General features: G+C 26.3%; 1 protein-coding gene across 1 annotated transcript; it reads left to right on the plus strand.

Annotated features, from left to right (window-relative positions):
* The first annotated feature begins 5,993 nt into the window (after positions 1-5,993).
* On the plus strand, positions 5,994-8,795 carry LOC110606575 (trihelix transcription factor DF1). Its single transcript, XM_021745441.2, has 2 exons — positions 5,994-6,514; positions 7,059-8,795. Exons 1-2 carry the CDS (start codon positions 6,156-6,158, stop codon positions 8,548-8,550), a joined length of 1,851 nt encoding a protein of 616 aa, XP_021601133.1. The 5' UTR covers positions 5,994-6,155; the 3' UTR covers positions 8,551-8,795.
* The last annotated feature ends 4,337 nt before the right edge of the window (positions 8,796-13,132 follow it).

Consider the following 13,132-nt stretch of genomic DNA (forward strand, 5'->3'; position numbering starts at 1 on the left):
TTAATATAAAAATAAATAAAATCTCAAATTCGAATCTATGTTGTTATTTAATTTATTGGTTGGGATTAAAAAAAATAATTTCGTATTCATTTGATTGAAGATATGAACTGTACACATTACAATGGTGCCCACTACTATTTTCTAATTGATTTGGCAATCATACAGTTGTTACTTGTCAATTAAGCTTGTTTGCTTATGGTAATCCTTGCTTCAAAGACTTCTCTTTCCTTTTATATATGACTGTTAATTGTAATTAAATAATTTTTTTAATTTCAAAATTTTATTAAAGTAGAAAAAAACTTTAAAAAATCTAAACTAACCTCAACAGTAGGTTGTTTCACAACATCTAATTCAGAATTCAAAATATAATTAAAATTATATTAAAATAAAAAGCAACATTAATAGAGCTAAATTCAAATTAATAATTATTTATAAAATTGAAAGACAGATTAATAAATTTTTATATATTATAAAAATTAAATAATAAAATATTTAATGAGTAAAAATAATAAAATGATTATTTATAAATTATTTACAAATTTAAAAAATATTTTAATATGTTTTTTAAAATTAAAAAATTAATTAATAAATTTTAAAAAAATTGCTAAGAAAATATCAATCTCTATAAATAAATAAATAAAATATTATATAATTTAAAATTTTATAGATGCAAGCAGAAGAGAAGGGCATCCCCATTATTACACTGAATTTGTTCTTTTGTAATTGCTTCGCTGGCAAGAACTTCTCAACCTGAACTTGAAGGGATAGACATTAGATTAGATGCCTTGTAACACTTCTCTTGTTTATTTATTTGGAGAAATATTTATCCAAATTCGAATTACTAAGCTTATTTTTAAATTAATTAAAATTTATTTATTTATTTATTTATAATTTGAATTTGAATTTAAATAAATTTATTTTAAATAAATATTATTGACATTTATACTCTGCTCATAAGGGGAAAAAAAAAAGAGATGGACATAATTTATAAGAACAAACCTATTTAATTTATCTTAAGATGTATCCAGTGGTTGGCGTGATGTTCCGTTAACGCATAAAATCCACCTCCTGTGTGCCTCAATTTTTGACTTTTTGGCTCATCACCTAAAACCTCACACTTATTATTATTATTTTTTAAAATTCTTTTATTACTTTTTTTTTTTTTAACTTTTTCATTCAATCATTGAATTACCTATTAATCCCATAGTTTTATTTTTAGTCTTAAAAAAATAAAAAATCTCTGTCTAGCATTCCTCTTCTCTCCTCTTATATGCACCATGCCTCTCTTCCGGAGTTACTCTGGCACTGACTCCAGTTCTTTATGAATGTCAAGTGATTAGTTGTAGTTCTCTTTCCTTCTTTTGTGGTGCAATGCTGTTGAAGATTGAGCGGAGAGATTTTCCTCTTTGTAGCGCAAATGTTGCATAATCGACACTGTTTTCTCTTCTCTTGAAACCCTAAATAGTCGTGGCGTTGCTCTAATGGTTGATATTTTTACTTGTCGTAGGTTGAGATGGTGCCAGGTTTTATCCAATTACTTTCTTGAGTTTTCAAGATTTGAATTTGGCCTTTGATAACAAATTTTTTAGGCTTAAAAAATTAATTTTATTTATTAAAGACATATTTTATTTAAAAATAATTGTAGCACTCACGAATTTAATATAGTGATAAATATATCTGAATAAATTTAAAAGGTATCAAATTTTATTTTTTTAATTTTTAATTTTCATTTAAACAAAAAATGAATAATTATCTATTAGTAAAATATAATTAATATGCCTTATATCATATACTTATGAGTTATCCTTTCAATTTTTGATAATTTAATAAATATTTATCATAGACTTAAATTCATATTCTTACTCTCAATTTTTTATAAAAAAATTCATTTAATTAAAAAGCTTTTTATCTAAAAAATAATTATATTATAATCATATCTAGAAAAAAATTAAAAACTTTTTTAATGAACAAAATAAAGGTTTTCATTATAATCATAATAAAGAGTTTTTATAAATAGATTACTCACATATTGTGTGAAAAGAATATTAAATAATACTTTAAAAAAAATCTCTTTTGTTAGAGTTCTTTATTATTAAATATAAATATTACTTATTTATTCCAATTTTTATTTATTATTTAAGATTTTTCATATTAAATATAAGTTGTGATAAAACACTCACTACTATTATATATTATATATTAAGATATTTTTTTATTTATTTCAAATTAATATTTTTTTGCGATGACAATTTATTTATTAATATTTCAAATATATTTTTATTTATTGATAAAGTAAAGATTATTATTTTAAGGATAATTTTATAAATAATGTAATATAATAAGGGGGTAACACATTAAAAAATATAAAATTTATTACTTTAATTTATTATTATTTTATATATATATATAACTAACTATAAGTTTATTTTTATGAAAAAATGGTGGGAGTATAATTAAATTTTATTATTTTAATTAAATATTCTTAATTAAATAAAAAATATAAATAAACATAAAGAAAGATTATTTCAGACTGAATTTGATATAAAAATAAAAAATAAATAAATTGAAATTAAATTTTTTATTCTAAATAAGTAATATATATGGTATATAAATAAATGGTGAGAATTCCTTTTGATGTTTACCTACCTTAGCATAGTACCTAGAAATTCCATTGATTTTACTCATATGCCCTTCAATTAATTACAAATCATAGTCCCCCTCAAAAAAATAAAGATACTTATTTTTAGCTTAATTACCAAAATGCCTTCACATTATTAATTCTGATTTTTTTACTACATGTTCAAAAAGTAAAAACACAATCACTTACTGCACTGTAAATCCAATTTGTTCTATACTTCATATTATAGTTCATTTATTATACACTTGATTTTAAGCCGATTGATATAAAAAATTCAAAATTTTTTTATTATTTTTAATTTAATTTTTTAAAAATAATAAAATTATTTAAAATTGTAATATTCATATAATAAGTAATTTTTTTATATTTTATAATTTAATTTAAAAATTTAAAAATTAATATAATTCAACTTAAAATTCTTATATTTATTTTCCTCCACAACTAAATTTTTAAAATCTCAAAATTAATTTTCATAGCTATCTAGTCTAGTGGAAGGATTCCAATAGCACTTGTTTCTATCCAACTATCAATTATGATGAAAAATTAAAAGTTAAAATTGCAGTTTTTATATCAAATTAGATAAAAATAAATGAAAATAATGAAGTTTTTAGAATATATAGGTAAAAAATATAAAATTTAGAGATTGAGTTAAATCATATAAATTTATACTATTTTTTTAGAATTAAAAATTTTATAAAAATTTAATTTAATTAAATTCATTTCTTATAAAATTCTTATTTGAGATAAAAAAATTTAAAATTTTTTTATTTAAAATTTTTTTATTATGTATACAAATGAAATTATGAATGATTTTATAAAAATTTATTAAAATTTTTTTCTTACAAAATCATTAGTGTAAAATGAGCGGATAAAAATTTAAATCAAATTAAAAAATAGTAAAAAACTTTAAATTTTTTATTATATAAAAATAATAAAATAATTCACGAAGCATTATTATGTCGGAAGATATATTTCCCTTGATTCAAGTTTTAAAATTAAATATAATTATTATAAAATTTTTAATTTTTTATATAAATAGTCCTTAATTTTGTATGGGTATAAATTTAATAACTTTTAAATTGGATATTTATACAAAATTTTTTTATAAAAAATAATTAAATATATATTGATGTCACTAGAAAACAGAGCTGTATTGTAATTGGCTGAAATTACAAGAAAGAAAATATGAGGTGATGGGTGCTCATGATAGCGCCACTCTGACCCCTGGAGTCAGTATATTAAAAAATAAAACGAATGTAATGAATTATTTAGAATTTAAAGAGTGTAAGAGAATAACATATTTTTATTTCTGTAATTACTTTTCTTTCATATGGTAAGAAAATAAAGATAAATAAAGTATTGCTTGATAATTCGATAACGAGATAATATGTTAAATGATGTTTAATAATAATAATTTTGTGCTGAAACTCAACATATTTAAAAGAGAGAGAGCTCGATGATAAATTGAGTATTTAAAATTTTTAAATTTTTTTCCTTTTCGCTAGAACCATGCTACGTATTAGATTTTATCATATAATTTTATTGTGTGGTGTGAAGGCATGACTTTCTTTGAGCCACTCTTATAATGTATAATAATATAAAATTTTAATGTAATGATCCTTCATTTGCATTGAATCGTCTATTTGATTGACTGGGTCCACTCCTCGCATTATATTCTGGGCAATCCATTTTTTAAAAATCAATAATTGAGTGTCAGAATTTGATTGCACACAGTAAAAAATAAATAAATAAATAAGAGAGAGAGAAAAAAAAAAAACAATTTTCCCTCTAACCTTAAAGCCTCGAAAAAAAGACTTTTGTGCTTTTGTCAAAACTCCTCCCAAAAATTCAAAAAAAAAAATCATTTGTAAAAGCTCCTTTACATATATAATTAAAAGCCCTTTACTTTTTTTTTTAATATTTAAATATTTTAAATTACATATAATTAGACCCAAAGTTAAAAAATTTTAAAAAACTTTATCAAACGACAAAAATTACTTCCTTTAATTTGATATAATTTATTTTAGAATAAATTAAAATCATTATCTTTTCATTTAACATAATTTATTATGATTACAAAATTAGAAAAACAACCCATTAATTACAAGCAATTAAAATGCTAATGGTCCTAAACAAACTGCCCAATTATTTTTTGGGTGATTAGAAGATAAAGATTATCATACCCACATTAAAATAATAATAATAATAATAATTTAATATTTATTTATTATGGTAGGTTGCAACTCTTAACAGAATTGGCCACCAATTTACTTCAGTTCATAAATACATCTAACTAGTTTTTAATTCAACAGTGGATCCCACTTCTAAATGTCCTTTGTAAGATTGGTTTAATGCCCAATTTTCTTTGCACAATTATGAAAAATCAAACTTCATTTGTCTTAATCACTGTAGGCCCCCTTCCACCTCCACCACAGTTTCCCCCAATTTCTTAAAAAAACAAAACCCTAGGGCAATTTTGACATTTAAAACAATTTAAATAAAGAAAATATTTCACCAGTACGTTAAATTTGTTTAACTTCTGTAATTTAGAAAATATATTTTTAAAATTAAAAAATTAATCAATAATATTTTTTATATTATAAAAACTAAAATAATAAAATATCCATTAAATTTCAAATTATGAAGACAAATACAGATCACAAATCTGATGGTGGAATAATTTAAAAAAAAAAAAAAGAGTAATAAAAAAATTGTGAAATTTAGCTTCAATGATTAAAGGTCAAGCTGAGATCCATGTTAGGGTTATTTAAGTAATTTAATACCTTCCACATGTAGCCAACCTCTTCCTTATAATCCAAAATACTCCCCTAAAAGCAAACCTGATATTAATCTTCTTCACCCTTAAAAAAGCCTCAAAAAAATATTTAATGGAAATTACGATTTATAAAAGTAAATAAAAATAAAAAAGCTGAGCTATATTTGCAGGCTTTTAACTAAATTTAGCTGGACAGACAAATACTAGTAATTATCACTATCGTCTCCATGTGCATTTCATAATTTTCTGCAATATTTTTTATTTTAATAATTAACAGATAATTTTTACTTATTAAAATAAAAAGCTTTATTTATTTATTTATTTATTATATATCTTTCTGTGCCACTTTAATTATTACAGTGAGGAACCAGGTGACACCTCTTACCGTGCTTTTTAACCGGCCAACCCTTCCGTCACAGACAGAGGAAAAATAAATAAATAAATAAAAAGATTCCGCAGCTAAAAGAAGTAAAGCAAGAAAAATAAATAAAAATTACTAGTAATATAAATATAAAAAAGAAAAAAAGAATCAACTTCTTGAGATTGACAAGCAGATCTCACCCAAATAAATTAATAAATTCACCATACAACTCATCTTCATATAACCCTCGACTCATTTCTCCTTCTTCTTTTGCTTTGATCATGATTTATTTTTATTCTTTCTCTTAATTTTTATTTTATTTTTTCTTTCACTCACACAAAAAACTGTAATTCACAAACAGGGAGAAACAAAAGAGTCCTATGCTAGGGGACTCCAGTACTGTTCTAGCAACCACAACAACAGCCGCTGCTGCTGCTGGTGGTGATGGTGGTGTTGCTGCTGCTTCTGCTGGTGGAAGTAGCAGCGACGCTCCTCCTCCTAGTCATCAGCTCCCCGGTGGTGGCGGTGTTGCTCATGAAAGCACTAGTGAAGTTGCGCAAGTGGGGTCGAATAATTCATTTGAAGATGATAAAGGAAGAGGCGATGAAGGTGACCGGAGCTTTGGAGGTAATCGGTGGCCGAGACAAGAGACTTTGGCACTCTTGAAAATAAGGTCGGATATGGACGTGGCGTTTCGAGATGCCAGTGTAAAGGGTCCCTTGTGGGAAGAGATTTCCAGGTGATTTCAGTGTTTTTCTTGGGATTTTCATTGTTGTTGGTGGAGATCTGAGAGTTTTCAAATCTTTCTCTCAATTTCTCTTTTTTTTTTTTTCTCCACCCTTTTCTGGCTAGTTTTTCTTTTAGCCCTTTTATAATTTATACTTATGCAGACAAATTACACTTTTTTCTGTGATTTTGATTAGAAGACAGTACCCTGTTGCTTTATACCCACTCCATTTCTCTATCTCACCATCAATTCAGCTTCTGCAAGAACAGAAATTTATTTTCTTTAATGCATTCTTAATATCTGAGTTTTTTTTCATTATCTCATTTCTGACTTCACCTGCCTTTTTACAGCAATTCAGATGGAAAAGCTAATGATTCTTCGTTAGATCCCATCATTTGCTGCTTTAAACTTTTTCTTTGAATTTATCTGGTTGATGTTCATTCTCTTAATTATGGATTTATGGGTTCTTGCATGCTTATTTTATGTGCCAAGAATTTGCTGAATTTAATTAAAAAAGAAGTTTTTTTTTTCTTTTCTTGGAAACTGGAGCTTTCAGGAAGCTAGCAGAGCTTGGTTATAATCGAAGTGCCAAGAAATGCAAAGAGAAATTCGAAAACGTGTTCAAGTATCACAAGAGAACAAGAGAAGGTCGCACTGGTAAACAAGAAGGCAAAACGTATAGATTTTTTGATCAATTAGAAGCGTTTGAAAATCATGCTTCTTCTTCTTCACTTTCATCACAACCACCGCCACCGCCACCACCGCAAACGCAACCGCAGCAGGTGAAGCCTCAAACTCCAGCTGTGACAACCATAGCAATGCCAGTGGTCAATCCTCCTATCACCACTGTTCCATCAACAACAACAAAAGCAGCTCCACTGGCTGCTAATATGTCTCAAGGGATTGTTTCAACAGGAATAAATCTCTCAATCCCTTCATTTCCGCCAGCAAACCCTACAATCTTACCTTCAGCACAAGCAACGACAAACCCTACAACGAACCCATCTTTGTTTTCTAATTTTTCACCAGATCTCTTCTCAAATTCCACCTCTTCATCCACATCCTCTGATGTGGAACTCCATGGGCGGCATGGGAAGAAAAGGAAATGGAAGGACTTCTTCGAGAGGATAATGAAGGAAGTTATACACAAACAAGAAGATATGCAAAGGAAATTCTTGGAAGCAATAGCGAAACGTGAACACGATAGAATGATAAGGGAAGAATCCTGGAGAATGCAAGAAATGACAAGAATCAACAGAGAAAGAGAAATTTTAGCTCAAGAAAGATCCATGGCAGCTGCAAAGGATGCTGCTATAATGGCATTTTTGCAGAAGCTATCTGACCAGCAAAATCCAGGCCAAGTACCGGCACAACCACCAGCAGCAGCACAGCAACCACCACCTCCACAGCCAACGCCACAACCGATAACTGTGGTACCAGTGGCACCTGCAGCGCCGGCACAGCCTGTGATAAATCTGGACATGAAATCAGGTAATGGGGATCAGAGTTTCTCCCCAGCAAGCTCTTCGAGATGGCCTAAGGTAGAAGTTGAAGCTTTAATTAAGCTAAGGACTAATCTTGATTGCAAGTATCCAGACAATGGACCAAAAGGGCCACTGTGGGAAGATATCTCAGCTGGAATGAGAAAGCTTGGTTACAATCGAAGTGCAAAAAGATGCAAAGAGAAATGGGAGAATATAAACAAGTACTTCAAGAAAGTGAAAGAGAGCAACAAAAGAAGGCCAGAGGATTCAAAAACATGTCCATATTTTCACCAACTTGATGCTTTATATAAAAACAAGAACAAGAGCGACCCTTCATCAAACATCCAATTGAAGCCAGAGAATTCAGTGCCTTTAATGGTACGGCCTGAGCAGCAATGGCCTCCTGCTGAAGAAGAACACAATCCAGCTGATTCAGTCATGGAAGATTTAGAAAGTGATCATCAAGATGAGGATGACAAAGATAACGATGATGATGAAGATGAAGAAGATGAAGCTGGAGGATATGAAATTGTAGCGAACAGGCCATCAGCTGCTGCTGGATGAGAGCTAGAAAGAATAGAATGCAAGAAAAAGAGAATTTCTGTGAGAGATCGTAAATGGGGATGCAAATGCAAGCGGTGGTGGGTAAGAGTCCGGCAGCCGTTAATTGGGGTGGAGGAATCTCATCAATTTGTAAGCAAGAAAAAACAGGTGAGGTACCAATAGCATTTAGTCAGTGGATTATATGTTTAATTATTTTTGTAATTTATTTATTTATTTGTTAAATAAAAACAATAATTTGAGAGGAAGAAGAAGAAGAAGAAGAGAGGTTAAGGTTCAAAAAGAATAAATAAAAATGAGACTAGCTGGCTAGTGTTGTATTTTTCTTTTTATTTTCCATGGTGGTGTAAATGTTAAAATTTAGAATTTTTTTTCCTATGGCTTAACATTTTCCAAATTTCCATGGCTGGAATTAAAGGTTATTTATTGAAAATATAAGCTGAAAATGGAGGAGCAGAAGGAACTGGCCTTTCCCACAGGGAGGTTGCCACTACAAGCCAAGCCAACATCAGTTGCAGGGCATGGACCTTCATAAAGGGTCCACTTTCACAAGAATCTTCTTCTCTAAGTTCTTCATTCATGGCTTAATCTTAACACACTCACTTAAATAAAATAATTTCAGATGAGTGATTAATTAAGATTAAAGGTTGGATTTTTTTATAAATATTGGATCGATTCAGTATAACACTTGTAATTATTAATTATTTTTAATTTTAATTTTATGTATATTATATTCAATATAAAATAATTTTTAAAAGAAAATACAAAAATTTATATCCATAGAAAAATAATAAATATAAAGCCAACAAGTATTGGTATAATGATAATATACATTCAGCTCCTAAAGGGAAAATTCAAATTTAATTATTAAGAACGGTAATTATAAAATAAATGAAATATTTTTTTTATTAATAGTAAAATAAATCATGTAGACCTCAATAACAACGAAAAAAAAAAAAACTTTAAAACATGTCAAGTAAAAACTGAAAGTTTGGGAATCCCAAAACATTTATAGAATTTAGAAATGGGGCAGAATAATAATTTCTAAGAAATTTTGTATGAAATGAGTAATTATTATTGTAGGGATACCCTACAATCCATGATCCCTCCTGTCCAACTTTATGAACATGGTGCAAAACTTGTCCATTAAAAAGATAAGAAAAATATTTTTTTTTAAAAAAAAGAAAAGAAAAAAGGAAAAAGTGTCCCACAAATTGAATGGTCTGTATTTTTTATTTATGAATAGGGGTAGATATTCTGTTACACAGTTACAGTACAAGACAATCAAAACCTCCTCCTCCTCATTATGACTTTAAAAACGTAAAAATTAAAAATAAAGAAAAACTTTATTTAATTCGTTTAATTAAAAATTTAATTAAATAAATTTATTATAAAAAATAAACTCTCAAATTTTAAAAAGTAATACCTAATTTTATAATTTAAAATCGTGGATTTAATTATAAAAATCAAACTCTTGTTTTTTTATCAATTAAATAATTGTATAATTACAAAAAAAAATCGCAATTATATCGTTTTTCAACTTATTATATTCCCAAAAAAAATATTATTGAACAAATACATTTGAAAAATCAATCTTATTAATTTTTTTTAATGTTTTATACTTAAAAATATCTCAAATTTAAATTAATATTTAATATTTTTAATTAATATATTTTCCTCAATAATAATATTACAACAAATTTTGTGAGTAGGCTTTCCCTACATGTGGGTCCACATTGAATTGTGTTTCCTATACCTAGCTATATAAAGTCATACAAAATAATGTCATTCTCTCATTTTTATAATTTTAATTCAAGTGGAGAAATTAATTAAAGTCTGATTTTTTCAAAAAAATCCCCAATATCTTCTCTTATAGAAACTTATTTTATTTTTAATTTTTCTATAAAAATCTAACAATAAGAACATATAGAATCTTAAGTTATTCCAAATGAAATTCGCATTTAAAATTAATTTTTTAATAAATTTTGGTTAAATATCATATTTTTCCAAGTTTTATAGAGTTTCTCATGAATTTATAAAATTTCAAAAAACAAATATATAGGGTAAATTTTGCTTACAGTCGGTAAATAATGAATTTAAAAAATAAATTTCATTTAATTTTCAAATACTGAAATAATATTTTTTCACCACCTTTGCATTTTTCACACCGTTGATACTATAAAGTATCAACATGCAGAAGTAAAATTTTTCTCATCTAAAAAACTCAGATTATTTAGATCCGATCTAATTTATTTTAAAAATTAATTTAAAAAAATAAATATTTAAGGATTTTATAACCTCGTATCCTACACTAACATAAAATTCAAAAATAATCATAAAAAATACAAAGTTAATTCTCAAAACACTGTCGTTTGAGAGAAAATGAAGAAGAACAAGAATGAATGAATCAGTAATATGCATGGCACTGTAACACCTAATTGCACGGATAAAACCTGTAGCAACTCCATAGTATAGCATAGCTGTAAGGAAATCGATAACTGCTTTATTATTTTTTTTAGTAGTTAATTTTAATTTATCTCTGTCTGTCATAATTTTAAGAATTATTATATATTTTATTTTGATATATAAAATTAATTAATGTATGTTGTTTAGTGAGCAGAATTAAATATTTTTTTAGATACTATGTTTTGGGAAGTTGAGTTTAGGGTTCATCTCAATGTTAAAATTTGAAAATATTATTCGAGAAAATGCAGTGCATAATTAATTTTTCAAATTCAGCAAGTTAAAAAAGGAATTTAGAAAGATAAACAGTATTATCGAAAAAATTATTAAATATAATCGTAATAATTAGATATTAATTATTAATTATAATGAAATATATATAAATGTGCGGTACTCACTATTTATTTATAATTTATTAATAAAATTATTTAATTATTTTTTATCATACTTTTATATATATATATATATATATATATAATTTAGTAGAAATAAAAAAGAGTTTCCAATACCTAAATCATTTATCATATTCAATATTCATATAGTCTCAATTATATTTTTTTATATTCATAATTATGTTTCATATATATATATAAATATAATTGATTTTTTTTCAAAAAAAGAAAAATATAATTGATTGGCCAATGAACATGAAACTAACTGAAACTTTCATATGATCTTCCTTGCAATACTCTCAATCTTAATTCAATTTATTTTTTTTTAAATATCTCTGAGATCGCATCATTTATAATCATTTGATAATATATTAATATAGCAAACATTAAATTAAATATCAAATAACATATCAGAGTTTTAAGGATATTAATAAGATTATTTATAATCTTTATGACCTCACATATGTGACATGAATCACATGCTACGATATCTCTTTCATTCATAATGGAGCGTATATTTCTATTTAAGATATCATATAGATAATAATTTGAGTATACTTAGATGTTTAAATTTAATTTCTCAAAACTACTTATTAAAAACAAAACTCCACTTGGCTGTTAAGACAGGTAATGTGACTTATTCACATAAAATCATTGTAAAATATAATGATCTCCCACTATTATATGACATCTCCTATTATAAGTTTTTTGAACTCACAATTTTATCCACGGATAAAATAAAATTTATAATTATCTTATATTTTATTATCTCACTAGATAATAGAATCAATGTCGTGTGAGTAGACATTTGTTATTTGTCTGACATACTTCTCATAATTATATTTCTGATATAAAATAGTATCTATGAATTATACAATTGTAATTAATAATTTAAATATATTAACACATTGTCTTATTCTCTACGCTAACTCAATGACTTCACAAGACTGTACAAAACATCTTTTATACTGGAAATCCTTAGATGACACGTTCGAGCTTAGATTGATCTATTGACTCATCAATATGCATGTTACTTCAACTCGGATCAAATTCGATGACTACACCCACTTCAAAATGCAATTATAAAATTAATGACCATATTCATCTATATCCATATTGCTCCCACTTGAATGTGTGTCTGTCAAAAAATTCTATAGCGTAAGCATTTTAGCAACGAATTTAATTTAAAGGTAAGACTTATCTTAACTCCATATGCTTAGGAAAGAAAAAAATTCTAATCAATATGATCCCTTATGATTCAAACTCAGTTAAATTTCCATTCTCTTACTCATTAAATAATATATATTCTTTTGACTGCTCAAAAATATTTTTGAAAGAACATATTCTTTCCCTTGGTTCTCCAAATTTATATGAAGGTTCGTGAGTAATTTTATAACCCTATTGTTTTAAAATCTATAAACAAATCTGTATTTAGTCCATAACTCATATGGAGTGAAAGTTACTGATTATATGGGTATTAAGTTTAGTTCAAAAGTGATTACTAATAATGTATCACCCAATAGATGTTTGACAAAATTAGCTTATCTCATTATTGACCTAACCTAATAGGTTTCTGTTTCTCCTTTCTGTTATATAATTTCTAAATTGCTCTGATAGAGATTTTCTACCTCTGTTGGTTCTTAAAGCCTTTACTTTTTCTGACTAATTGATTCTCAACTAAATCCAAAAATTTAACAAAGCAACTTAAAGTCTCAATTCAATGAGATATC

Source organism: Manihot esculenta, chromosome 18 (genome assembly GCF_001659605.2).
Source record: "Manihot esculenta cultivar AM560-2 chromosome 18, M.esculenta_v8, whole genome shotgun sequence".
Taxonomy (NCBI): domain Eukaryota; kingdom Viridiplantae; phylum Streptophyta; class Magnoliopsida; order Malpighiales; family Euphorbiaceae; genus Manihot; species Manihot esculenta.

Coding starts and splice junctions, on each gene's coding strand:
- LOC110606575 (XM_021745441.2), top strand. CDS start 6,156: ATGCTAGGGGACTCCAGTACTGTTCTAGCAACCACAACAACAGCCGCT. Junction 6,515..7,058: donor TTGTGGGAAGAGATTTCCAG/GTGATTTCAGTG, acceptor TGGAGCTTTCAG/GAAGCTAGCAGAGCTTGGTT.